Source organism: Mustelus asterias, chromosome 15 (assembly GCF_964213995.1).
Source record: "Mustelus asterias chromosome 15, sMusAst1.hap1.1, whole genome shotgun sequence".
Classification (NCBI taxonomy): domain Eukaryota; kingdom Metazoa; phylum Chordata; class Chondrichthyes; order Carcharhiniformes; family Triakidae; genus Mustelus; species Mustelus asterias.
The window spans coordinates 72,593,067-72,620,062 of record NC_135815.1 but is presented as its reverse complement, the minus strand read 5'-3'; the positions used below and the strand labels follow the sequence as shown (position 1 = coordinate 72,620,062).

Below are 26,996 nucleotides of genomic sequence, written 5' to 3'. Positions count from 1 at the left end.
TATTGAAAGTTGAATCAAAATCAAAAATAGATCTCAAGGGCAACTACTTCTAAAGATCAGAAAGTAACTCAAGGAAGGAAGGTCACCTTAACTACACATGATAGAAATACCTTGGTTTTCAGCCCCCTGCCCTCCAGCTTGCCACTCCAAATCAATGTACCATTTTTTTTCAATGATTTTTGAGTTCCTCCCCCTTTCAGTAGCCAAAACTCCTTTCCACTTGTTTGCCACCACATCAATAAGAGTTTTCTGACAACTACCCTAAACATTTTAACCCATGTCCTCCCCTGTCCTACTGTTAAGTTTCATTTAAAGAAATTTTATGAATTTACTTTTCCCCTATACAGGTAGTATCTCAAAACTGGCAATGGCTGAGGCCATACCCGATTTCAGACTGAACGGTTCAGGTCAAGCCAGGTTGGGTGGGGTCAAAAGTCATGGAAATAGACCAGGCAAGCAGCAAAGGGGGCAACTAGTAAGGCACCGCCCAAATTGTCCAGCTAAGTTTTCTTTTACTTTACTCAATTAAAACTAATGCATGGCACATTCTAAGAATCACTGACAACTCCAGTTTGTACAGCCAGATTTAAGCTACTATACTATATCCTGCATGTTTCCAACAAGTCACTTTCTATCAAAGCTGAAGTGCCCAAATTTATCTACTGCCACACGCAACACTGTCCTCTAATGCTGGGTCCAGTGTTGTGGTACTTCAAGGTTTTCACCGCAAAGCTTTAGTTGCTTTCTCTCATTTCTGAAGGCTGTTGGTTTAAGTTCAAGTCTGAGTACATAATTTTGGCTGGCACGTCAGTGCAGTACTGAGTAAAAGCATTATCTTTTGGACATACACGATATAGAAACCCACCATTCTATTTGAAGTTACAGTTCTATTTGCTTTGCCCCATAACCCAGTAGTGCAAAGCAATCGAATTACCATTTAACCACCCATAAGAATTTGACCCTAGTTTATTTAATATTTCCACATTCTACGAGAAAACTAGTATTAGAAAAAAATAATGGCACTGAAGGCTGACAAATCCCCAGGATGCATTGGTTTCCACCCAGATGTTAAGGAGCGAGGTGAGAAAACTGCAGATGCTTCAATCGCAATTGTCCAAAGCACCCTGATTCAGGATTCTCTTCAAACTGGAAAATAATCAATTGCGTTTGCAATTTGAGAAAGCAGAGAGAAATCAGGACATTATAGACCTGTTGGTCTAATATCTGTTGTACGTTATTGGAATCTACAATTAAGACAGAGTGGCTGAGCACTTGAGAGAAATTTCAGAGCGCATCAATATAATTGAACTTTTGAGAAAGCAGCTGAAGTTAGACTACTATATAGTTTATAGGACTTCTGGAAGGCATTCGATACGGTTCCACCATAATAGATGAATGGAATATGGAATTTATAATTAGAGGGCTAGAATATAAAGGGGAAGTTCTGCTACAGCTATACAAAGTCTGGTTATACCACATCTGGAGTACAATGTAGTTTTGGGTGCTAAATTAGCCTTAGCAACACAAATTGAACAAAACGTTGGGCGGGATTCTCTGGCTCTTCATGCCAGCGGGATTCTCTGGTCCCATTACAGTGCGGCTTTTGCTACCAAATAAACCTGTTGGACTTTAACCTGGTGTTGTTAAACTTCTTAATGTGTTTACCCCAGTCCAACGCCGGCATCTCCACCCCATTGCAGTGAACAGAGATTTGGCTGATTCTCTATCCTCACAAGCAGCGGCGGCAGGGCGTGAATGGCCAGAGAATTCCGTTCATTATCCATGGCTCCAATCATTAGATTACAAGGCAATTTAGTATAAACCAGACTTGGAATATTGATGGTCAAGAGATAATTTCATTGCTTCTCGCTACTGGGTTAAGGTATCACAAATGCTCTTCTGGATCATCCCCTCATGTCTAACAAAAGGAATCAATGTATCATGGTGCTTCTAACCATCTTTTGCACAATCATATTTTTGTAAAAGAGCAAATCTGACAAAAACATCAAATTTGAAGTACTGAAAGTTTAAGCATTTGTCACATGTGCATTCGATATGACAGGTATCTGTATCAACTGGGTTAGCCTTCACTCAGAGCTGGCCTTTGGACTTCACGCCAAGGCTGACACCAACTCCTTACTTCACAAACCAAAGTACCCCAAGGGTACAGACATCATACCCCCTGCAACTGAAGACTACTGAAACGATCTAGCATACATTTGGAAATTTGTCTAATTTGATAGGGGCGGCACGGTAGCACAGTGGTTAGCACTGCTGCTTCACAGCGATTCCCGGCTTGGGTCACTGTCTGTGTGGAGTTTGCACATTCTCCTCGTGTCTGCGTGGGTTTCCTCCGGGTGCTCCGGTTTCCTCCCACAGTCCAAAGATGTGCAGGTTAGGTTGATTGGCCATGCTAAAATTGCCCTTAGTGTCCTGGGATGCGCAGGTTAGAGGGATTAGTTGGTAAATATGTAGGGACATGGGGGTAGGGCCTGGGTGGGACTGTGGTCGGTGCAGACTCGATGGGCCGAATGGCCTATTTCTGTGCTGTAGGGTTTCTAAGATTTCTAAGATATCTGTGTAACATTTTAATTCTAAAGCAATATCCGTTCAATCACAAATATTGCTCATTGAAATCTTAGAAAGGCAGAGCAACAAGATCCAGAATAACTATTTTCCCAGGAAGAGTAGCCACAGAGAAAGGTGAACTCCTTTAATCTGCCCTCTGGTTTCTCACCTATAAGGTTGTAACCATCTGCAATGCATTTAACCAGCTGCAGCTTCCTTGAAGGGGTTGTACCAAACAGAAGAAAAGCTGTCAGGACTTGCAAATTTATTTGGAAGGCTGAACATTCTACAGATAACAAAAACAAACTTGTGGGATAACATGCCATGCCAAATGGAATTGAGCCGTTATTTCACTTCAGTTTTAGAGACAGCTTGACAGTTTTTCCAAAATATAATAAGTTGCATCCACAATCAAAATCTGCAAACTAATGCCTCTGTCCTAAAGCTGAGACTGTCAACAAAATAAGCTTGTATTGATGGAAACAACCAGATTATAATAGTGATACCATGACTTTCATACCTATGCAAGTCCACTCACAACATTTACAAAGGCCTAACAGATGGAGCACCCATTGAATTTTGCTGAGACCTTGAAAACAATTACATATTTCCAGATCCTGTCTGCCCATATTTCAGCAAAATAGTTCCAAGATCTCAACAAACACATCTCCATAATCAAAACAGAAAATGTTGGATATATACAAGACCGTCTGGAAAATCTGTGGAGAGAGAAAGAGTTAATGGACAGGTATGTGGCACTTCATCAAAATTAGGAAAATTAGATTCCTATTACATTTTGGGTAACTGAAACAGGAGGATTAGAAGAACTAAAAAGAAAGTCTGTGGTGGAAAGAGTGGAGGAGAAATTAACCAACAAAGTTTTAAAGGTTGCAAGGCCAAACGGATTAGACCAATGGTCGGCACGGTGGCACAGTGGTTAGCACTGCCGCCTCAGTGCCAGGGATCCAGGTTCGATTCCCAGCTTGAGTCATTGCCTGTGCAGAGTCTCCACGTTCTCCCCATGCCTGCGTGAGTTTCCTCCGAGTGCTCCAGTTTCCTCCCAATCTGAAAAATGTGATGGTTAGGTGCATTGGCCATGCTAAATTCTCCCTCAGTGTACCCGAATAGGTGCCGGAGTATGGCAACGAGGGGATTTTCACAGTAACTTCACTGCAATGTCAATGTAAGCCTACTTGTGACACTAGTAAATAAAAGGAATGAGCAAAGAAACGAAGCATCTGTCCAGAAGTGGTGTTAATGGCAGAATCCCAAATAGCTGCTATTTGAATTCCAAGTTAAGGAAATAAGAAAGAAACAAGAAAAAACAAACAGAATGGAGCATTCATTACAATCTAAAATTCTTGAATTTGATACTGGGTCCAAAGGCTGCAAAGTGCCCAGTTGAAAGAGGTGGTACAATTTCAAGCTTGTACTGAGCTTCACTGACCATTCTGTTCTTGTCCTGTTGTTACACTCTTCCAAAGTGAGAGCATGGTATACAAATTAAATGACAGGCAACAAGTTTGGGGTCATGCTTGCAGACCAGAGATGCTCTGCAAAACGGTCACTTGGTCTGTGTTTGGTCTCCCTAATGTAGGGGGAACTACATTGTGAGCAGCGAGTCCAGTACAATAAGAGATACAGAAAACTGCTGTTTCAACTGGAAGGAATGTTTGGGGCCCTAGACAGAGAAAATGGAGTAGGTAAAAGGGCAGGTGTTGCATGCCCTGTATTTCCATGAGTAGGTGTCATTGGCAGGAATCTTGGGAAGGTGGTAGAAACAGGTTGAATGGATTGGGGAACTATGAAGTTGGAAACCATGGAAGGAAGATCTTGTAAGAAGTGGATATGAGATCAATGACAGCCCTGGAAACAATGGTTAAATTTTTGGTGGTGGGGTCATAGTCCAGGAAGAGTTGGAAAAAGTGTCAGGTAGCGTTTGGCCTCAACTAGGTAGAAATCAGTATGCCAGACAACAGTGCTAACCTTAGCAGGTCCGACAATGTTAAGCTGGGAACTGAGAGAACAAGAGTACTGCATGATCAGAAGGAAGTAGGCTACAGTAAATGAGGGCAGCAGAGAATGGAGACAACCAATGTCATGTCAGCAGCTCTCAACGTAAAGGCGTTGAGAGGGTAAGATGCCAGGAGTCATCGTCCAGGTGGAAGAAGAGTGGAAGTGGTCAAAAGGTTTGCTGTTTGGAGGGGTTGACACTTGGTTAAATAAGTGGGTGTGGAGGTGAAAGCGACTGATGAAGAGCACATCTCCGTGTTCTTCTGCAACAGGAAAGTGTCCAAGGTAATCATTGCCACAGCTTCAACTCCCTGAACAGGATGGCAAGCTACATCCCCTGAACTGCAAACAATACTGGATTTTTATGCCTGTATGGAATGATAGCTTAGGACAGGGTAACTCAAAATCTCCACTTGGGCTTTGGAGGCTAGGTCAGTATGCTGTCTTCCTGGCTACCCCCAGTCTTCCCTTTAGACTCTAAAGGAAAATCCTCTGGACTCTGAAAACGCCAGCAGTTTTGTAATGTTAAAGATTAAAGAGAAGCATGCATCACATCCAAGTCATGATGTGGAGATGCCGGCGTTGGACTGGGGTAAACACAGTAAGAAGTTTAACAACACCAGGTTAAAGTCCAACAGGTTTATTTGGTAGCAAAAGCCACACAAGCTTTCGAGGCTCTGAGCCCCTTCTTCAGGTGAGTGGGAATTCTGTTCACAAACAGAACTTATAAGATACAGACTCAATTTACATGAATAATGGTTGGAATGCGAATACTTACAACTAATCCAGTCTTTAAGAAACAAAACAATGGGAGTGGAGAGAGCATCAAGACAGGCTAAAAAGATGTGTATTGTCTCCAGACAAGACAGCCAGTGAAACTCTGCAGGTCCACGCAACTGTGGGAGTTACAAATAGTGTGACATAAATTCTGATTCTAGGATCGCATGATAAAGACTCAGGAGGAAAAAAGCAGAAATATTTATGTGAAATAGTGTGACATAAACCCAATATCCCGGTTGAGGCCGTCCTTGTGTGTGCGGAACCTGGCTATCAGTTTCTGCTCCGCGACTCTGCGCTGTCGTGTGTCGCGAAGGCCGCCTTGGAGAACGCTTACCCGAATATCAGAGGCCGAATGCCCGTGACCGCTGAAGTGCTCCCCAACAGGAAGAGAACAGTCTTGCCTGGTGATTGTCGAGCGGTGTTCATTCATCCGTTGTCGCAGTGTCTGCATAGTTTCCCCAATGTACCATGCCTCGGGACATCCTCGGGACATCCAGGTACACGGTACATACTCTTGCAACTCGGCCAACGTTGTCTACCTGATACGCTGCAAGAAAGGATGTCCCGAGGCATGGTACATTGGGGAAACTATGCAGACACTGCGACAACGGATGAATGAACACCGCTCGACAATCACCAGGCAAGACTGTTCTCTTCCTGTTGGGGAGCACTTCAGCGGTCACGGGCATTCGGCCTCTGATATTCGGGTAAGCGTTCTCCAAGGCGGCCTTCGCGACACACGACAGCGCAGAGTCGCGGAGCAGAAACTGATAGCCAGGTTCCGCACACACAAGGACGGCCTCAACCGGGATATTGGGTTTATGTCACACTATTTCACATAAATATTTCTGCTTTTTTCCTCCTGAGTCTTTATCATGCGATCCTAGAATCAGAATTTATGTCACACTATTTGTAACTCCCACAGTTGCGTGGACCTGCAGAGTTTCACTGGCTGTCTTGTCTGGAGACAATACACATCTTTTTAGCCTGTCTTGATGCTCTCTCCACTCCCATTGTTTTGTTTCTTAAAGACTGGATTAGTTGTAAGTATTCGCATTCCAACCATTATTCATGTAAATTGAGTCTGTGTCTTATAAGTTCTGTTTGTGAACAGAATTCCCACTCACCTGAAGAAGGGGCTCAGAGCCTCGAAAGCTTGTGTGGCTTTTGCTACCAAATAAACCTGTTGGACTTTAACCTGGTGTTGTTAAACTTCTTACTGTGTTCACATCCAAGTACCATTGTATCCACTGTTACTGTGCACCAACAATTTTCCAAGGAATTTATGGTGCAGTAAAGTCCGGCCTTTAGCGGCTTCCTGGTTGGCGCCTTCACTTACCAATACTTCGTTGCTATAATGGCTCAGTTCGTTTTGAAATAGTCAACAATGCATTGCTTAGAGGCTCCCCATTTTTTGCATCCAGGCATTGCACCACAATTTAGAGTAACTATACAAACCATTGTCCTCGCATGGCTGGAATTCATCTGATTGAGCCCCATGGAAAAACAGGTTCATCATTTGCAATTTGCGTGGTTTCAAGGGAACGCAACCCTCATGAATGGCAGGACTTTACTGTAAAGGTTTTAGAGTGTGGCACACAATGACCTCCAACGTGATCAGACCTGATGCCAACCTGACCTATTCCAAAATACAGCAGGGATGGCTACTTCAGTTTGCATACAAAATATTGTTTATGACTCTGTTGGTTAAGTTACCCCAGCATCCAAGTATAGAATTTCTTTGCTTGGATACAAAATAAGCAATTGCAGCAGAGATCCTGAAAAGTAAGTGAAATAACTTGGGCTACGTTTGAACGATGCATCACTGCAAGTGGATACCACATTATTCATATTAGTTTTGAAACTGTGTCTACTAGGAGAAACAGAAGTCACTGAAGCATGATTTTTCATTGATGGTTAAATGATTAAGTGGACCAGCTATATTTGTAGAATGCTACACAATCAGTTAACTAATTGATTTATCCAATTATATTGATTTCTCTCATTTTGGAAGCAACAGAGCGTAAAACTGGAGGTTTATATGCAGAGCTCATTCTGGACTTGCTACAATATAGAGAAGTCCAAAATAGTTTAGAAACAATTTGTTTACAGGATTCGGCAAGGCACATAGACCCAGCTGAATACAAGGAAAAATATTCAAAGAAATATGACTCGGCGGACATTACAAACAAGCTCAGTAAAGCAACCCCTATATGAAATTTGACTTCTCCATTTTCAACATCTATCCTACAACTCGGCTCAGTAAAACTAACCAAATGTGTGTCAAATTGTCAACGTTATGAATTGTAAGCTTATATCTATTAGTTCCTGACATGAGAATTGTAAACGTAGGTGACTAAATAGGAGTTTCAGTGGAAGTCCTTTTTAGTCACTGAAACATTGACTTTTCTTTTGTCATGTAGAAAGTGGGTGTTTAATAATATTGTTTCAAGCATTTATCAGCTTTAATAGCCCACTTTTAAGAGACTGTAGAATGATTTACACATTGTTCACTCTGAAAACTATGGATAAAAATACATATCACTCAATTTTGCCTCCACCCCCCGCAAGTACATTTCCTATTTTGAACACTTTCTAAGTCAGCCAACCTCATTGAACAAATGTGGATGCAAGTTGCAATTTATTCTTTTAATCCATTCCACTGGTAGTACCATTCTCTCAAGTATTTTTGCATTTTCCCATTTATCATGTATTTTTGATTGTGTTGCTCTCTTTGTGCAGCCACCTGCCTCAGCTGTGACTTTACTTCAAATCTTCCCCTCGAGCTCCAACAGCATTTGATGCTTAAAAAGAGAAAATGCTGTTAAATTTCAACAGGTCTGGCAGCATCTGTAAGGAGAGAAAAGAGGTGACGTTGAGTCCAGGTGACCCTTTGTCAAAGCTAAAAAATGGAAGTGGGAGAGGGTGAGGAAATGAAAGATGAGTCATAGCCACAGGAACCAGGGGAAAAGACTGTTAATAACAGTCCACAGAGAGAATAAAGGGTGTGAATGGCCTGTCACAGCTTACCCTCTCATTTTAGCTTCTCTGCCATTTGGCCATTCACACCCTTTATTCTCTGTGGACTGTCATTAGCAGTCTTTTTCTGTGGCTATGATTCATCTTTCAATCCCTCACCCTGCAGTATAAATATCTTCCACTTTCTATGCCTTTTAGCTTTGACAAAGGGTCATCTGGACTTGAAACATCACCTCTTTTCTCTCCTTTCAGATGCTGCCAGACCTGCTGAGATTTTCTAGCATTTGCTCTTTTGGTTTCAGATTCCGGCATCCAGCAAAGTATCCAGCATTTGATGCTTGGCTATTCTTAACACCTCTCTTTATGGGAAGGGCAGATGGGAAAATAGTGAATCGACAGAAGTTTAAAATATCTCAAAAACGGAATATCAACATCATTAATGTAGACTACCCAAACCAACAGCATTTTCTCTTTTGAAGCATCAAATGCTGTTGGAGCTCGAGGGGAAGATTTGAAGTAAAGCCACAGCTGAGGCAGGTGGCTGCACAAAGAGAGCAACACAATCAAAAATACATGAAAAATCCATCAGCACAATTCAAAGGTTAAAGCTAACTTAAGAGTCCAGTTTATATAGATTATTATATGGAGGTTATCATTGACAGAACATCCATGAATTGATTTGAAGTATTCTATTTTGTTCAGTATTCACTTTCACAACAGTGCAATTCAATTCAGATGCACCCAATTTCATACAATACCCCAAAAGTAAAAAGAGAAAGGTTACCTTGCTTGAAGTTAACGGAACACCACTGTGAATGTCTCCATCTAGATCAAATGTTGTTTCTTGGACACTTCGGGATCCTTGCCTGTAAATCACAATAATTGCTTTTTTTAAAAAAAAACATTTTAAATTTAACACTAATTCAATTGTTTTCCCCAAATACACTGAAATTTATTCCACACTAAGCACAATTGCAAGATTGGGATAGAACAGCAGAATTAATTAGGCTTTTACAAAATGTTTCCAGTTTCTTAAAGCTTTGTTAGAGACTTGTTTAATTACATTTAATTTACTAATATTAAAATTTCAAAGAAAATCAAAAAGATGGAGCAGAGTCCAATAACTGCAAGCATTTGTTCCAAACTTCCACCTCATTACATTTTTATTTTTCAGACTCAGGTTTTTGAGAATTACATTTGACTGATCCTATCCTTTGTCTTCCAAAATTATTAAAAGCATATCACTGGCCAAACACAATAGGGCAAGACAAGGAAGGAGTAAATAAAACTTAAGAGCAAAAATAACTGCAGAGAATGCAAACAGAGAATGCTCGCAGCATTCCAAGATGGGGATCAGGTTACCGAATTTGATCAGGCATGATCATAATGAATGCCAGAGCAGGCTTGAAGGGCTGAATGGCCTCCTGCTTCTAGTTTATGTTAGATGAGGGGCATTTGCCTTTCAGGTCCATGAGCAACATAATGTGAAATGGGGAAGGAAGAGAGATGATTAGTTGAAAGCCAGGAGATGATTAAGCAAATTTGCATCTGACACAATATAGTTGAAATTTAAGCCCTTTGTGTTTAACAACATATTGACAGACAGAGTCTAAACGGAGTCTAAATCCCAGGAAATCAGTGTTGTTATCCCATGTTTTCCAAGTAGAAATGGAACCATGAGGCATTTTTTTTTCTTTCTACAAATTGTGAAACAAAGCTGAAGATCTTTATAAAAACTGCAGTTTTGCACAATTGCATGGTACAATTTTGTCTTTTAAAAAGCATTTAGATAGTTACATGGGTAAGATGCGTATAGAGGGATATGGGCCAAATGCGGGCAATTGGGATTAGCTTTGGGGTTTAAAAAAAACAGCGGCATGGACAAGTTGGGCCGAAGGGCTGTTTCCATGCTGTAAGCCTCTGACTCTGACTGAATGATGAGTCATTGAAAAAATAATCTTTCTTCCTTTCCCTGAAATTCATTTTCACCTCATTCATATCTTTTCAATCTAAATTTAAATACAAACTTGTAGGTCAAAGAAATGTCACTATTGCAGAAAGGTACAAACGGTAGAGCTCATCATTTGATTACTCATGCTGAGCAACGTTCCATAGAATAGCTGAGATTAGCAGCTCACCCAGTGAGGCCCTTCGACAGAGTAGAAAGATAGTTTTGCATACTGTTTGTTAGTCTAATCCTTACTTTGGCACATTAGTGACTGCATATTACTTTGTGCCAAGCATGAAGTAAGTGTGATAGATTTATTTCAGGGCAGAAAATGTAAGATAGCAACCAATAAATCCAATAGGGAATTCAAGATAAACTTAAACTCTTTGGATAAGTAAGGAATGCAGAACATGGTACCACGAGGAACAATTGAAGCAAAGAGCATAGATGCATTTAAAGGGAAGCTTGCTAAGCTTGAGGGAGGAAGGAATAGAAGGATATACTGGTAGGGTTAGATGAAGAAGGGTGGAAGGAGGAGCATAAATGTTGGCATTTATGACAACAAATGTTGGATCAATTGGACTATTTAGGCTGTAAATTCCAAGTAATATACAACAGTTTTTTTGAAAAAAGGTATTTCTGGGTTGTTTTTAGCTATTCACAATAACGTCCATGTCTCCAAAAACATCTCATTATATATTGCATTTTGATCGTTTAGATTTGACATCCATGCATAACAGCACATAAGACGTATAGCAGTAGTCCAGGCTCTCCTCAGATATTAAAGTAGTCTATATTCAAATACAGCATGACCTGGGCAACACCCAGACTTAGGCTGACAAGTAGCAAGTAACATTTGTACCAAACAAGTGGCAAGTAATGACCAGCTCCAACAAGAGAGAAACTAACCATCGCCCCATGACATTCAATGGCATTACCATTGCCGAATTCCCAATTAACAATATCCTGGGAGTTACCATTGATTAAAAACTTAACTGGACTAGCCATATAAATACTGTGGCAACAAAAGTAGATCAGATGCTGGGAATCCCACTGTGTAACTCATCTCCTGACTCCCCAAAATCTGTCCACAGTCTACAAGGCACAAGTCAGTATTGGAGTTCTTTGAGGAAGTAACAAGCAACGTGGGTAAAGGGGAACCCGTGGATGTTGTGTGTTTAGATTTCCAGTCAGGAGTGTAATGGAATACCCTCCACTCACTTGGAAGAGTGCAGCTCCAAAACTACTCAAGAAGCTTGACACCATCTAGGACAAAGCAGCCCGCTTGATGAGCACCTCATCCACTAGCATTCACTTCCTCCACCGTGAAGCACAGTGCCAGCAGTGTGTGCCATCCACAAAATGCACTGAAGGAAGTCACCATGGTTCTTGGACAACACCTTCCAAATCCACAACCACTAGAAGGACAAGGGCAGCAGATACATGGAAACATCACCACCGACAAGTTAGCCTCCAAGTCACTCACCATCCTGATTTGGAAATATATTGTCATTCCTTCACTGTCATTGGATCATAATCCTGGAAGTCCCTTCCGAATAGCACTGTGGGTGTACCTGTACTACACAGACAGCAGCAATTCAAGGCTGCATCCTCCACCACCTTCGAGGGCAATTAGGGCTGGGCAATAAAGCTGGTCAAGCCAGCAAAGCCCATATCCCTTAAATGGATAAATAAAAGGCATTTGTGCACCTATTGTAATGGGAAATATACCTCTTTTGAAGAACCCATGACAATTAAATGCCCTATTTGAAAGGGATTCTTAGTTTATTAAAAGCTTTTGTCCAGGCCAATTTCTGCTATAAATTTGATTTTTTTCAGCTTAGTGGTCTGCAGTTTGCTCAGTTTTACAAATCACAAATGCTTCCAATAATTGATCTGAAAATCTGGGTATATAAGTAATACCTTTGTGGTCACTCAATATGATACAAATGTATTAGTGAGAAATGACAGTACAGATCTGTCGAGTTAAAACATTCTAAATAAAGTCCCAATGGCTGATGAGTCTCCAGGGAAATGAAAACAAGCGGTGGTGGGAATACTTTATTTATGGTCTTCATAGCGGGGAATCACAAATGATGGAAGTGAGATAGAGAACTGGGAGGACAATGTTTGAATCTGGTTCAGGTCCTTAAAAGCCATGTCCTGTGGATGTTTGCAACATTGCTTTAAGTTGTTCCAGATTGTTCTACATTGTTTGGTTAGTGCTTCTGCAGCAAATGAGTGCCAGCAGTGCTAGAGGGAAATTGTGATATAGCTCTTTCTGCCTATGGGTTTCTGAATCAATCTGCTTTTAAGCTAAAAGAATTGAGTCATTTGGCTTTCAAGTTGATCACATTGTTGTGGGAAATTTACCACTTCGGAGTCAGACTTGGAGGTTTCAATAATAGAGTTTTATTTCGGTCAAAGCTTTGGGAGAAAGCACTGGCACTCCGCAGTACTTGGCAGCTACCCTCTCAACTACACAATGGTAGTTGATCATTTTTATACCTTTTAGACAATAGGCCGTATGGACATTAGCCGTTAACACATCGTTACAAGTGGAGTGGACAGATACGGACGTCGATAGTTAACACATCGTTACAAGCAGACAGGTACGGACATGGACAGTTAACATGTCATTGTTCATAGAATGGATACATTTATGCAGTTATGTCCTCTATCAATGACTGGTTTCGATCTATACATTCAGTGGCTGATCTTGTTCTTTTTATGTATTTATGTCCCCATCTGTGGCTGACCTTATTATCAGACTCATTGTTCTGGGTCTGCTCTTATCTAAAGTGCCTCAAGCTCTGACCAGCTTCCTGCAGCAATTCAGATACTGCAGGTTTTAACTTTTTGTGTAACTGTCTGTGCTAAAAGCCAGTGCCTTTTAATGTCCCTTCCCAGGTAACCATTGTGTGCGCCAGGTAACCATTTTGTGTCCATCACTTGAATTCCACCATAACAACATTAAAGTAATAACTTCCAATTCTGCCAAAAGCAACAGAAGAACAAAATAATAAACAGAGGATGCCACATGGTGAATGTATTGAAGCACAGTAATGACAGGTTCATTCTAATCAGGTGCACACACACTGCCAACAAAATCTGACTAAGTATCGTCTGTGGTGTCCAATACAAGATGAGCTTTTTCCTCATGATTTAAGCAATGCCAACTGTCAGGATGACCCATGACACTATTTTGATGAAGAGCAGGAAAGTTAACTCCAATGCCCTGGCCAATAATCATCCCTCAATCAACAGCACCAAGTAAACAGAATATTTGGTTATCACATTGTTGTTTGTAGCAGCTTGCTGTCTGCAAATTGGCATCATTGGCTAAAAGACATTTCAGGATGTTCTGAGGTTATGAAAGGTGTTATAGAAATGCAAGTCTTTCTTTCATCTTCCTCAATAATATTTTGTGCATTGAGATTTTTAAAAATTAGCACTCACTGCTGCTTTATGGTTTTATTCAAATACACCTACACCCACTTAGTTCTATTGAATGACAACACACTCTTCAGAGAGTGGGTTGACATGACAATCTGCATTGAAAGGTTCTTCACCAGGTTGGTTTTAAAGAGGATTCTTCTAAACCACCAAGTTCAAAATATTTTGAGGATGGCTCAGCTTGCTATTACAACTGTACCAAAATGCTCATACCATGCTTCAAAGATGTTGGGTAAACATTTCAATTTTCAACAGAGGATTAAAAAGACTGGCTGGCATCTTGAGTATTGTTTGCAGAATGATGACAGGATCTACAGAATAAATTATCTCCTTTAACTTAGAAACCTGAAATTTGAGAGAAGCTTAAAGGGACCAAACTATCTTTGTGAATGGTTGCGATCATGGAAGAAAGATTTAATATTTAGAAATAAGATGCCATTCATATGTAGTGCAAGGAGAGCACCAGCTGTTCAATATATCAAAAATTCTACTAGCATCCTGTGCTTTCCTTAGTCACATTTAGATATGAAACTCTGATGCAGCATCACCAAAAGCTTTTCTCCCCCCCCCATATACCCCAAAATAAAACCGATCAAAAATTAAACAAAAATAACTTACCCAGATTTAATTCGCTGGCCCTTGACCATAGGTCCTGCATCCATGGATCTCTTGCTCATATGATTCTGAGTAGGATCAACAAACTTGAACACGTGTGATGACCCAAACTGAATGTTCATGCCACTTTGCAACATGATCGTCTCATTAATGTGCTGGCCGTCAACATAAGTTTCAGCATCAAAGCTGCGAGGGGTAACTGTTACTATGCCATCCATGTTGGTAAGATCGCAATGATGAGGTTGAATTCCTGGACCAAAAAGCTACAAAACCAAGTAAAGATAACAAACCGTAAAATTTTAATTTAAAACTTCGGTATATTTTTTAAAAAATGAAATGCTGGGTTCACAATCCACTTTTTAAAAACTGTAAAATCAGTCACATTTGACAATTTTCGATTGGAACTTTTATTCTGAAATGTATTCTCATTCTGAGATCATTTGTACATAATACAACATTTTAAAAAAGTTACCAGCAATTACCAGTTATCATAGAAATGCAACAGTTTTGCAGAAAAGGCGAGAGTATCCGGTTACACTCAATAAGTTTAACAAAAGCAAAACAATACAGATGCTAGAAGTCGGAAATAAAAAAGGAAATGCTCAGCAGTAAGGCAGCATTCATGGAATGAGAAACAGTTAATATCTTAGGACCTTTTATCAGAATTAACAGATTTTATCAGAATTAACAGATTTTAAACATGTACTAAGGCAGGGAACCAGTGGTTGTGGTGGAGGATGGCAAAAAAAAAATGATTGGAATAAGAAAATGTAAATAAGAACAGCTGTGAATAGAGGTGGAGAGATTCTTTCCACTTAGAAAGGAAACTAGAACTAGAGGGCACAGCCTCAAAATAAAGGGGGGTCAGTTTAGGACAGAGTTGAGGAGGAACTTCTTCTCTCAGAGGGTGGCGAATCTCTGGAATTCTCTGCCCACTGAAGTGGTGGAGGCTACCTCGTTGAATATGTTTAAATCACGGATAGATGGATTCCTGATCGGTAAGGGAATTAGGGGTTATGGGGAGCAGGCGGGTAAGTGGAACTGATCCACTTCAGATCAGCCATGATCTTATTGAATGGCGGGGCAGGCTCGAGGGGCTAGATGGCCTACTCCTGCTCCTATTTCTTATGTTCTTTATGTTCTTTATGTAACTGGGGCAGGACATTTAAGGAATAACACTGAACCACATTTTTATTTCCAAAGAGAAATTTTGCTCTCAACTAAATCAAAATTGCAATACTGTATTTCGAAGTCTTATCTTGTCTGAAATGTACATCAGATGTTTTACCTCTAACACAATTCAGTGGAACCTGCTGTTCCACAATAGCAGCTTCTGGCTCATTTTTCATTTGCTTTTATTTTTTTGTCAACATCATGCGCAGAGAATATAATACTTTCTTGTTTCTCTCATTTCAAAGGAATGTTCTGGTTTGAATGAGCAACAGGGAGAACTAAAGCCATAAGAAATTTGTCTTTTAAATGGTGCAAGAGGAAGTAACAGTGGTACTGTCTCATCATTAGCTTAAATGGCAACCTTTTGTTTTCTAGTAGTAAGCAGAGCATGTGAACAAGTGAACCATGCAGCAGGCTGCGCTCTTTAAAGAACTGTGCTTTGGTATGTTTTTAAGAATACAAGCTGTTTCACTTTTGAATCTGAAATTCATGTAATACCAGATCTGAATTCCTGGTACAGAAGCTAGATGTTGGGTGAATGAAGTGTATTGCATTCACCATTGCTGAAATAGTTAACTTGACCATCACAAAATATTTCCACAAATGTATATCCAAAAGCCTTTCTGCATTTTGTAAATTATAGCACAAAGAAGTAGGAACATTCAAATGCCTAGGATCAAAATCACAAAAAGAACTTCATCTGGCTGGGCCCAACAATAATTACCTCTCATCCAGCCTCCGATATTTAAGTTTGCCCTTAAATATTTCTGCACAGCCTCCATGGTTTCACCAGGCAGTGGAATCCAAACATTGATACGGTGCCATATAATATGCGTGCCAGAAAAGTTGAAGCCCATGAAATAAAATGGACAGTAGCAGCATGGAGTGACAGGAAACAGTTGGTCTTCAGACTGAAGGAAGCTATTCGTGGGGCTTTCAGGACCACTTTTTCTTGACATATTAATGCCCCAGATTTAATTTCAAAATTTACAGATGACACAGAAAAATGTTCACGTTTTCTTCTGGCCACATCGGATTACAAAGTTACATAAAATTCGTTCTTACCTGTATGGAGTTCTCATCTGACTTTTCAGTACCAACATCTGTTACATTCAGTTGTAAACGATACAGTTTTGGCTTATCTCTGGAATCGGAACCATCTGCAACATTTTTAAAATGCAGCTTAGTCTGTTATGCAGTTTAGTCTGATTTAGTTCAATTATTACATTCATTTTATATTTGTGTTAAAATTTTGCATTTGTTGCCAATTTGGCACATGTGCCTCCAAAAAGCTAAGAAACGAATATACTGTACGAAGTTGGTTACTAGATTTGGGTTTAGAGTATTGACAGTTTCAAAGCGTCCTGCTCGTTTTCTTTGGATAACTGAAACAATGCAATCACATTAGGCTAGGATAAACATTTGCTGCAAAGTTCTTGTTCTTCACAGTGGAAGACACAAATAACATGCCAAAAACTGATGACAGGAAAGCTATGGCAAGTGAGAACCTAGAAACTATTATCACGAAAGATGTAGTGTTGGGCAAGCTAATGGGGCTAAAGGTAGACAAGTCTCCTCGTCCTGATGGAATGTATCCCAGGGTACTAAAAGAGATGGCGGGAGAAACAGCAAATGCACTGGTGGTAATTTACCAAAATTCGCTGGACTCTGGGGTGGTTCCCGCAGATTGGAAAACAGCAAATGTGATGCCACTGTTTAAAAAAGGAGGTAGACAAAAGACAAGTAACTGTTAGCTTAACTTCTGTAGTAGGGAAAATGCTTGAATCCATCATCAAGGAAGAAATAGCAAGACATCTGGGATATAAATTGTCCCATTGGTAAGATGCAGCATGGGTTCATGAAGGGAAGGTCATGTTTGACTAATTTGGTGGAATTCTTTGAGAACATTACATGTGCAGTGGACAATGGGGAACCTGTGGGTGTGGTGTATCTGGATTTCCAGAAGGCATTTAACAAGATGCTGCACCAAAGACTGCTGCATAAGATAAAGGTGCACGGTGTTATCGGTAATGTATTAGCATGGATAGAGGATTGGTTAACTAACAAGCAAAGAGTGGGGGTGAATGTAAATGGGTGTTTTTCTGGTTGGCGATCAGTGACTAATGGTGTGCCTCAGGGATCAGTGTTGGGACCGCAATTGTTTACGATTTATAGATGATTTGGAGTTGGGGACCAAGTGTAGTGTGTAAAAATTCGCAGATGACATTTAGATGAGTGGCAGAGCAAAGTGTGCAGAGGATGCTGAAAGTCTGCAAAGGGATATAGATAGTCTAAGTGAGTGGGCGAGGGTCTAGCAGATGGAGTACAATGTTGGTAAATAAGTCATCCATTTTGGTAGGAATAACAGCAAAATGGATTATTTAAATGGTAAAAAATTGTAGCATGCTGCTGTGCAGAGGGACCTGGATGTCCGTGTGCAGGAATCTCAAGGAGTTGGTTTGCAAGTGCAGCAGGTAATTAAGAAGGCAAATGGAATTTTGTCCTTTATTGCTAGAGCGTTGGAGCTTAAAAACAGCGAGATTATGTTGCAGCTGTATAAGGTGCTGATGAGGCCATACCTGGAGTACTGTGTACAGTTTTGGTCTCTTTACTTGAGAAAGGATATACTGGCACTAGAGGGGATACAGAGGAGATTCACCAGGTTGGTTCCGGAGTTGTGAGGGTTGGCTTATGAGGAGAGACTGAGTAGACTGGGGCTATACTCATTGGAATTCAGAAGAATGAGGGGAGATCTTATAGAAACATAAGATTATGAAGGGAACAGATTAGAAGCAGGGAAGTTGTTTCCATTGGCAGGTGAAACTAGAACTAGGGGGCATAGCCTCAAAATAAAGGGAAGCAGATTTAGGACTGAGTTGAGGAGGAACTTCTTCACACAAAGGGTTGTGAATTTGTGGAATTTTCTGCCCAGTGAAGCAGTTAAGGCTATCTCATTGAATGTTTTTAAGGCAAGGATAGATACATTTTTGAACAGTAAAGGAATTAAGGGTTATGGTGAGCGGGCTTGTATGTGGAGCTGAGTCCACGAAAAGATCAGCCATGATCTTATTGAATGGCAGAGCAGGCTCGAGGGGCCAGATGGCCTACTCCTGCTCCGAGTTCCTCTGTTCTGAAAGTGGAATGGCAGTAAATGCAAATATGACGACACGGGAAACTCTTCATTCTAATATTAACAGGATCTTGTTCCCTGGTCTCCAATGGCTGAAACCAAGTGCAATAGCCTAGATTTTAAAACAATATTCACTTGCTTTAGTACTTCTAGTTACAAAAATGTTTGGGAACTTTTATTCCATAGAGCAAATGTGCTTTGGAAAGCTTTTCAGATGCTCCACAAAAGTTATTTGTTCAAGCTAAATCATAACCTGCAGCTGAAGTAGTTCACACAGCCATATTTGGCCCACCACAGTTCTAAAAGGTGGTTTTGTACATTATATTTGTAACTTTGTCGCTTGACACAAATATGTTTAATATTAAATGACATTTATTTCAACTTGGCTTTTCTTTAGATCAAAGAGTACTTTTAGCTTGGCTCACAAAAAGCAATTTCAAGAGAATTGTTGATTTTCTTCAATCTCCATAAAACAATTTATGCCTCTTGATTTCTAATATTGGTAGAGTAGACTAAGTGGGAACTTTCTACAAGACATATTTAAACCTAGTCAACAGAAAACATCGTGCAATTATTTCTCAATAAAGATTCGCGTTATATATGACCTTCCCTGCACGGTGCAATCTCAAATTATTTCTTTGTGCATTTTTTCAAAATAATTCCTGGTTGTTGCTCAAGCATTAAAAGTAACGGAGTAAACAAAATTGGATTCCACAAAAACCTTGACCTCAATTGAATATTATATTTTTGGAACTTATCCTGAAAGAATTTGTATCAAAAACACTTTGAAGCTCAGTAATTAACATGTTTTATTTCAATAGTAGTAATATGATACACATAACTCCACCTTGGACTTTGGTCACTAGTTTTTATCTACAGAATGTCCTGTAACTGTTGCAAATATTTCAGCACAGCAACATAGAAGTTACCTTTCACTTGTGGAACGACTACACTTAAATCTACCTTTCAGGTCGATCCACAGCACATCAGTGTGAAGTAGTACATTTTCAGAAAGCAAAAACTACCAGACCATGACCAAGAGCCTGACACTCAGTGAACTTTGAGGTATTACTCTTAGGGTCATTGGTTTACAACAATTGAATAAATCAAATTTTGAGATTGCATTATGATGGTCAATTTTTGAGGAAAACGACAAACCACGCACCGTAATTCATAACGAGTGAGACAAATGTGATTAATCATTACCAAAAGCTTTCAACTTTAATTGTACACTATTTTAAATTTTCTAGACTAATCCTTTCGATTCAACATGAAAAACGTTGACAAAAAATTGCCAAACGTATATTACCCACCTAACAGTTCAGAATCAGACAAGCAGCAGCATGATTCTACCACTTGATGGAGCTTTAGAACCTCATACTTGAAAATCATTCAAGAAGTGTTGCTTTGCTCTGACCATTGGGCAAAGCCAGAAAAAATCCACTGGTAATTTACTTAGAGGACAATACTGGAGGATATTGGACTGCAGCCTGAGCTCGACAGCACGATACCTGGGAAGTAACCCAAAGATGCACTGGAGACACCCCCACCCCTTGAAAGTTCCCAGCAAAGAATTACACAGCATGCGAAGTTCAAATTTCCTTTGAGCAAGGATCCTCAATGATAGAGGAGCCCAGCTCATTAGTGCAAAAGACAGGCTGAACCATTTGCACCAATCTTTAGCCAGGAGTGGAATGATCCATCTCTTCTGGATGCCCTGATGATGCCAGTCATCAGCCAATTCGATTAACTCCATGTGATAGAAACTGCTGAAGGTACAGGATACTGTAAAGAGGACTGTAAAAAACCCTGACAATATTCCAGCAATAGCACTGACAACACCTGCTCCAGGACTTGCCGTGCTCCGACCCAAGTTGCTCCAGTCTGGCTACAACACTGGCATCTACCCGTCAATGTGGAAAATTGTCCAGATAGCCCTGTACACAAAAACCAGGACAAATCCAACCTGGCCGATTACCACCCTATCAGTCTACTCTTAAATCATCAGTAAAGTGGCGGAAGGAGTCATTAACAGTGCTATCAAGTGGCACTTGCGTAGCAATAACCTGCTCACTGACGCTCTGTTTGGGTGCCACCATGATCACTCAGTTCCTGACCCCATTGAACAAAAGAGCAGAACTCCAGAGCTGAGGGGAGAATGAATGCCCTTGACATCAAGGCTGCATCTGACCGGGTGTGGGATCAAGGAACCCCAGCAAAACTGGAGTCAATTGGGAATCAGGGAAAACTGTCCCAAAACAAATGACAATGGTTGTGGTTGGAGGTCATTCATCGCATCTCCAGAACATCAGTGCAGGAGTTCCTAAGGGTTGTATCCCAGGCCCAATCCTCTTTAGCTGCTTCATCAATGACCTTGCTTCCATCATAAGGTCAGAATTGGGGATGTTTGCTGATGATTGCAATGTTCAGCACCATTCGCATCTCTTCAGACACTGAAGCAGTCCATGTCCAAATGCAGCAAGGTCTGGATAATATCTAGGGTTTGGCTGACAAGTGACAAGTAACACAACATAGAACATAGAACATAGAACAGTACAGCACAGAACAGGCCCTTCGGCCCACGATGTTGTGCCGAGCTTTATCTGAAACCAAGATCAAGCTATCCCACTCCCTATCATCCTGGTGTGCTCCATGTGCCTATCCAATAACCGCTTAAATGTTTCTAAAGTGTCTGACTCCACTATCACTGCAGGCAGTCCATTCCACACCCCAACCACTCTCTGCGTAAAGAACCTACCTCTGATATCCGTCCTGTATCTCCCACCACGAACCCTATAGTTATGCCCCCTTGTAATAGCTCCATCCACCCGAGGAAATAGTCTTTGAACGTTCACTCTATCTATCCCCTTCATCATTTTATACACCTCTATTAGTGCCTGGCACAAGTGCCAGGTAATGACCAGCTCCAACCAGATAGAATCTAACCATCACCGTCCCTCAACATTCAAAGGCATTACTATAATTAATTACCTGAAATCAGCATCCTGGAGGTTACCATAGACCAGATATGGAACTGGGCTAGCCATATAAATGCTGTGGCTACAAGAGCAGGTCAGAGGCTTGAAAGAATCCTGCCAAGTAACTCACTACCTAACTTCCCAAAGTCCATTCATCATCTACAAGGCACAGTCAGGAGTGTGGTGTGGGGGAATACTCTTCACTTGCCTGGATGAGTGCAGCTCATGAAGAGCTTGATATCATCCAGGACAAAGCAACTTGCTTGATTGGCATCCCTTCACAATCATTCACTCCCTCCACCACCGATAAACAGTGGCAGCAGTATGTACCATTTATACAATGGTGCAGAAAGTCACCAAGATTCTTGAAGTCAGCGCCTTCTAAACCCACTACTGCTACCATCTAGAAGGAAAAGGACAGATACAATGGAACACCACCAGTGGAAATTCCCCTCCCTGCCACTCACCACCTGACTTGGAAATATATCACTATTTCTTCACTGTCACTGGGTCAAAATCCTGGAACTCCTTCCCTCAGTCCTGTGGGCATACCTATACCTCAGGGACTGCAACAGCTCAAGGAGGCAGCTCACCACCACCTTTTCAAGGGCAATTAGGTTTGGGCATTAAATGCTAGCCTAACCAGCAACAACCACATCCCACAAATTTTTTTAAATTGTGCTGCACTAGGAACCATCTGAAACTGCAATTTAAAATTGCAAACTTCAGATGGTTCCAACTTTCTTACAACAAATCCACAATCTTGACAGCGTAGGAGACCATTTAGCCAATCAAGACTGCACTGGCTCTCTGAAAAAGCATTCTATCTAGTCCCTTTCTCCTGTTCTATCCCTGTAACTTGCACATTCTCTCTTTTCAGACAGTGGTCCAATTCCCTCTTAATACCTCATTCAAACCTGCCTCCACCATCCTCGAAGTTCATTCCAGGTTCCAACCATCCGTTGGGGGAAATCTTTTTTCTTCACATCACTTCTACTCCTTTTGCCAATTATTTTGAATCTGTACTCTCTAGTTTTCTATTCTCTCAAACGAGAACAGTTTCTCACTATTTATCCTGTCTGTACCTCCTGGTCTTGAATACCTCTTAACAAGTCTCCCCTCAGCCTCCGTTTCTCCAAGGAAAAAAGTCCCAACCTTCCAATCCATCCTCATAGCTACGGTTCTTCATCCCAGGAATCATTCTTGTGAATCTCCTCTGTACTCTCTCTAATGCCTTCACATCAAGTACAGCACCCAGAACTGGATGTATTATTCCAGATGAGGCCTAACTAATGTCTAACGCAAGTTCAACATGACTATTCTTACTCTTGTACTCAACAGCCCTATTGATAAAGCCCAAGGTACCATACACCTTATTAGCTGCTCTCTCATCATGCCCTGCCATCTTCAATGACTCATGGACGTATACACTGAGGTCCCTCAACTCCTTTAGAGTTCCTCCCTTTATTTTATACTGTCTTTCTATATTCTTCCTGCCAAAATGAATCTCACACTTCTCTCCATTGAACCTCATCTGTCACTTGGCTGTCTATCTCCTTTGGAAGTTCAAGACTATCCTCACGACAATTGACAAGGTTTCCAATCTTTGTACCATCTGCAAATTTTGAAATCATTTGAACACCAACATCTAGGCCATTGATTTGTATCAGGAAGAGCAATGGTTCCAACACGGACCCCTGGGGAACTTCATTACAAACCTTCCTACTATCTGAAAAACAACCATATCAATACTCTGGTTCCTGTCACTCAACTAATTTCTTGTCAGTGTGCCTACTTTCCCTCTTATTCCATGAGCTAGAATTTATCTCACATCTGTTGCATGGCACTACATCAAAGGCCTTTCGAAAATCCAAATACACCACTTTAGCAGTGTTGCCCGTATCAACCTTCTCTGTTAGCTCCTCAAAAAACACCAGCAAGTTACTTAAAAATTATTTTCCGTTAATGAATCCATGCTGCACTTGACTAAGTGATCACTGATTTTGTCTCAAACTATAGTTTCCAGAAGTTTCCCTGCCACTGAAGTCAAACTGACCGGTCAGTAGTTCTCGGTTATACCAAAGAACAAAGAAAATTACAGCACAGCAATAGGCCCATCGGCCCTCCAAGCCTGCACTGACCATGCTGCCCGACTTAACTAAAACCCCCTACTCTTCCGGAGACCATATCCCTCTATTCCCATCCTATTCATGTATTTGTCAAGACACCCCTTAAAACTCACTATCGTATCTGCTTCCACTACCTTCCCCAGCAACAAGTTCCAGGCACCCACCACCCTCTACGTAAAAGACTTGTCTCGTACATCTCCTTTAAACCTTGTCCCTCGCACCTGAAACCTGTGCCCCCGAGTAATGGACTCTTCCCACTCTGGGAAAAAGCTTTTAACTATCCACCCTGTACATGCCCCTCAATCTTGTAGACTTCTATCAGGCCGCCCCTCAACCTCTGCCATTCCAGTGAGAACAAACCAAGTGTCTCCAACCTCTCCTCATAGCTAATGCCCTCATGCCAGGCAACATCCTGGTAAATCTTTTCTGTATCCTCTCCAAAGCCTCCACATCTTTCTGGTAGTGTGGCGGCCAGAATTGAACACTATATTCCAAGTGTTCTATAAAGCTGCAACATGACTTGCCAATTTTTAAACTCCGTGCCCCGGCCGATTAAGGCAAGCATGCCGTATGCCTTCTTGACTACCTTCTCCACCTGCGTTGCCACTTTGTGACCTGTGTACCTGTACATCCAGATCCCTCCGTCTATCAATACTCAAGGGTTCTACCATTTACTGTATATTTCCTATCTGTATTAGACCTTCCAAAATGCATTGCCTCACATTTGTCCGGATTAAACTCCATCTGCCATCGCTCCACCCAAGCCTCCAACCAATCCATATCCTGCTGTATCCTCTGATGGTCCTCATCGCTATCTGCAAATCCACCAATCTTTGTCATCCGCAAACTGACTAATCAAACCTGTTACATTTTCCTCCAAATCATTTATATATATTACGAACAGCAAAGGTCCCAACACTGATCCCTGAGGAACACCACTTCTTTACCCCAGTCCAACGCCGGCATCTCCACATCATGAACACCACTTGTCACAGCCCTCCTTTTTTGAATAAAGGTGCAACATCCGCAATTCTCCAGTTCTGTCACACCATCCGTGTCCAGGAAGATTGCAAGATTTCTGGTGCCTTTTTCCCCCCTCCCCCTCCCATTGCCACTCCACCAGAGATTATGGACCATAGTATTTCACTTGACAATTAAATCTATGGAGGCCAAAAAGAGACTAAATAAATATTTCTCATGACATGACACAATAAATTGGAATTTAGGATGAAGGGATTCATTTTAATTCAATTCGGGTGATTTTATTACCAAGGCTTGCAACTAGCTCATCGGTTTTCACAAAAAAGGCTCATTTGCAGCACAAGACATTAATTGACTTACATTTGGGTGGCACTTTTTACATTCTCAGGAATTCCCAATGCACTTCACAGCTAATGAATTATTTTAAGGGTAACCCCCATAGATTTTTGTGAATATTCATTAGATGGTAGGTTAAAAACCACTGAATAAGCTAAGTATATTGTTTCAACCACTCCTCAGAGCAAAACCTACAATTTAAAAATCTTGATTGATATTTTAAAATGTAACGGGTGCAGTCTAGGAGGGAGACACCAACCAGTGGGCAACACTTTAAAGTTCAAAAAAGTGATATTTTTCAACAAAAAAAAAATCACCAGTCAATCTTCTGGTCTCTAAAATAGGGATAAACACAGTAAGAAGTCTCACAACACCAGGTTAAAGTTTCTCGTCTGCTTGGCAGAGTCGGGTAAGCGTTCTCCAAGACGGCCTTCACGACACACGACAACGCAGAGTCTCTCTAAAGCTGCAAGCTGTGGCAGAGGCAGTTGCTGGCTGTGTCTTTGGAACTGGGAGCTGGCTGTCACAGCCCTGATGACATAACATCTCCACAACAGGATTGCTTTACAGATTACCAAAACATCAAATTCAAATCTGATAGGCTGCTGTTATTCAAATGTCTAGTTTAAACTGATTGGACAAGCTTCAAAAACAGCCCACCTTGGCAATACGACTGCCTTGCCTCTCGATACAATATTTCACTATGCTCTGTGTACTTGAATTTGCACCTGCATCTCTCTTTTAAAAAAAAACTAAGTACAGAAAAATATATCTTTTAAACAGACAATGCAATTTTACAATTTTTATAATTTTACAAACACCAACTTCACTACAGTATATAGTGAAGAGTATTGTTCAATATTACAGAAGATCTAGAGAAGTATAGAAAGTGTAGGAGTAAAATCTAAAAGGAAATCAGGAAAGCAAAGAGGGCATGGAAAAATATTGATGAGCAAAATCTAGGAAAATCAAAACATTTATTAAAAACTTAAGAGCAAGAGGATAATTAAAGAGTAGGATTTACATACGAACTAGGAGTAGACCATTCGGCTCTTGAGCCTGCTCTGCAATTTAATAAGATAATGGCTGATATGATTGCAGACTCAACACCACATTCTGCCTACCCACAATCAGCTTTGACTCACTTGTTAGTCAAGAATTTATCAATCTCTGCCTCTACCAGTGTCTGGAAAAGTGTTCCAAAGATTCACAACCCTCAAGAAAACATTTTTTTCATCTCCAACTTAAATGGGAGATCCCGAATTTAAACTGTCTCCCCTAATTCTCGTTTCTCCCACAAGGGGAAACATTCTTTTGAGGTCTCTCAAGATATTACACGGTTTCAAGATAACCTCAATTACAATGGATACAGCCCTAGCCTGTCCAATCTATCCTTGTAAGATAACGCCCCATCCCAGGTATCAGTTGAGTGAAACTTCTTCAAAAATGTTTCTAATGCATTCATATCCTTTGTTAAATAAAGAGACCAAAAGTGTACGTAGCACTCGAGATGTGGTCTCACCAACATCCTGTACAACTATAGCAAAGGCTCCTAATGTTTTATATTCCATTTCCCTTGCAATAAATTACATTCCATTTGCCTTCTGAATTACTTGCTGTACCTACATATTAACTTCTCCTGAGTCGCACACCAGGACACTCAGATGCTTCCATACTACAGAGTTCTGCAATTTCTCTCCATTTAAATAATATGCTGCTTTTCAATTCTTCCTACTAAAGTTCACATTTTCCCACAATATATTCAACCTGGTAAATTTCTGCCCACTCACATTCCTTTGCAGTCTTATGAACGCTTCCCAACTTATATTCCTACCTTTGTGCCATCCAAATCATTGATACAAATTGTAAATAGTTGAGGCCCAGTGCTGATCCCTGTGGTGCTTCACTCG

The 26,996-nt window shown here is 40.8% G+C and overlaps 1 protein-coding gene across 12 annotated transcripts in view; it reads right to left on the bottom strand.

Annotated features, from left to right (window-relative positions):
• The window catches only part of afdna (afadin, adherens junction formation factor a), a 220,900-nt gene that overhangs the window by 101,844 nt on the left and 92,060 nt on the right, over positions 1-26,996 (bottom strand). For all 12 annotated transcript variants that reach the window (XR_013499669.1, XM_078230105.1, XM_078230109.1 and 9 more), the window contains exons 9-11: positions 16,598-16,692; positions 14,363-14,622; positions 9,125-9,206 (exon numbers count right to left, since the gene is read on the bottom strand). Coding sequence is in view for 11 of the 12 variants with exons in the window: in XM_078230105.1 (XP_078086231.1) it covers positions 9,125-9,206; positions 14,363-14,622; positions 16,598-16,692 (437 nt within the window). In the remaining variant the exon portion in view is untranslated. The remainder of the gene's footprint in view (positions 1-9,124; positions 9,207-14,362; positions 14,623-16,597; positions 16,693-26,996) is intronic.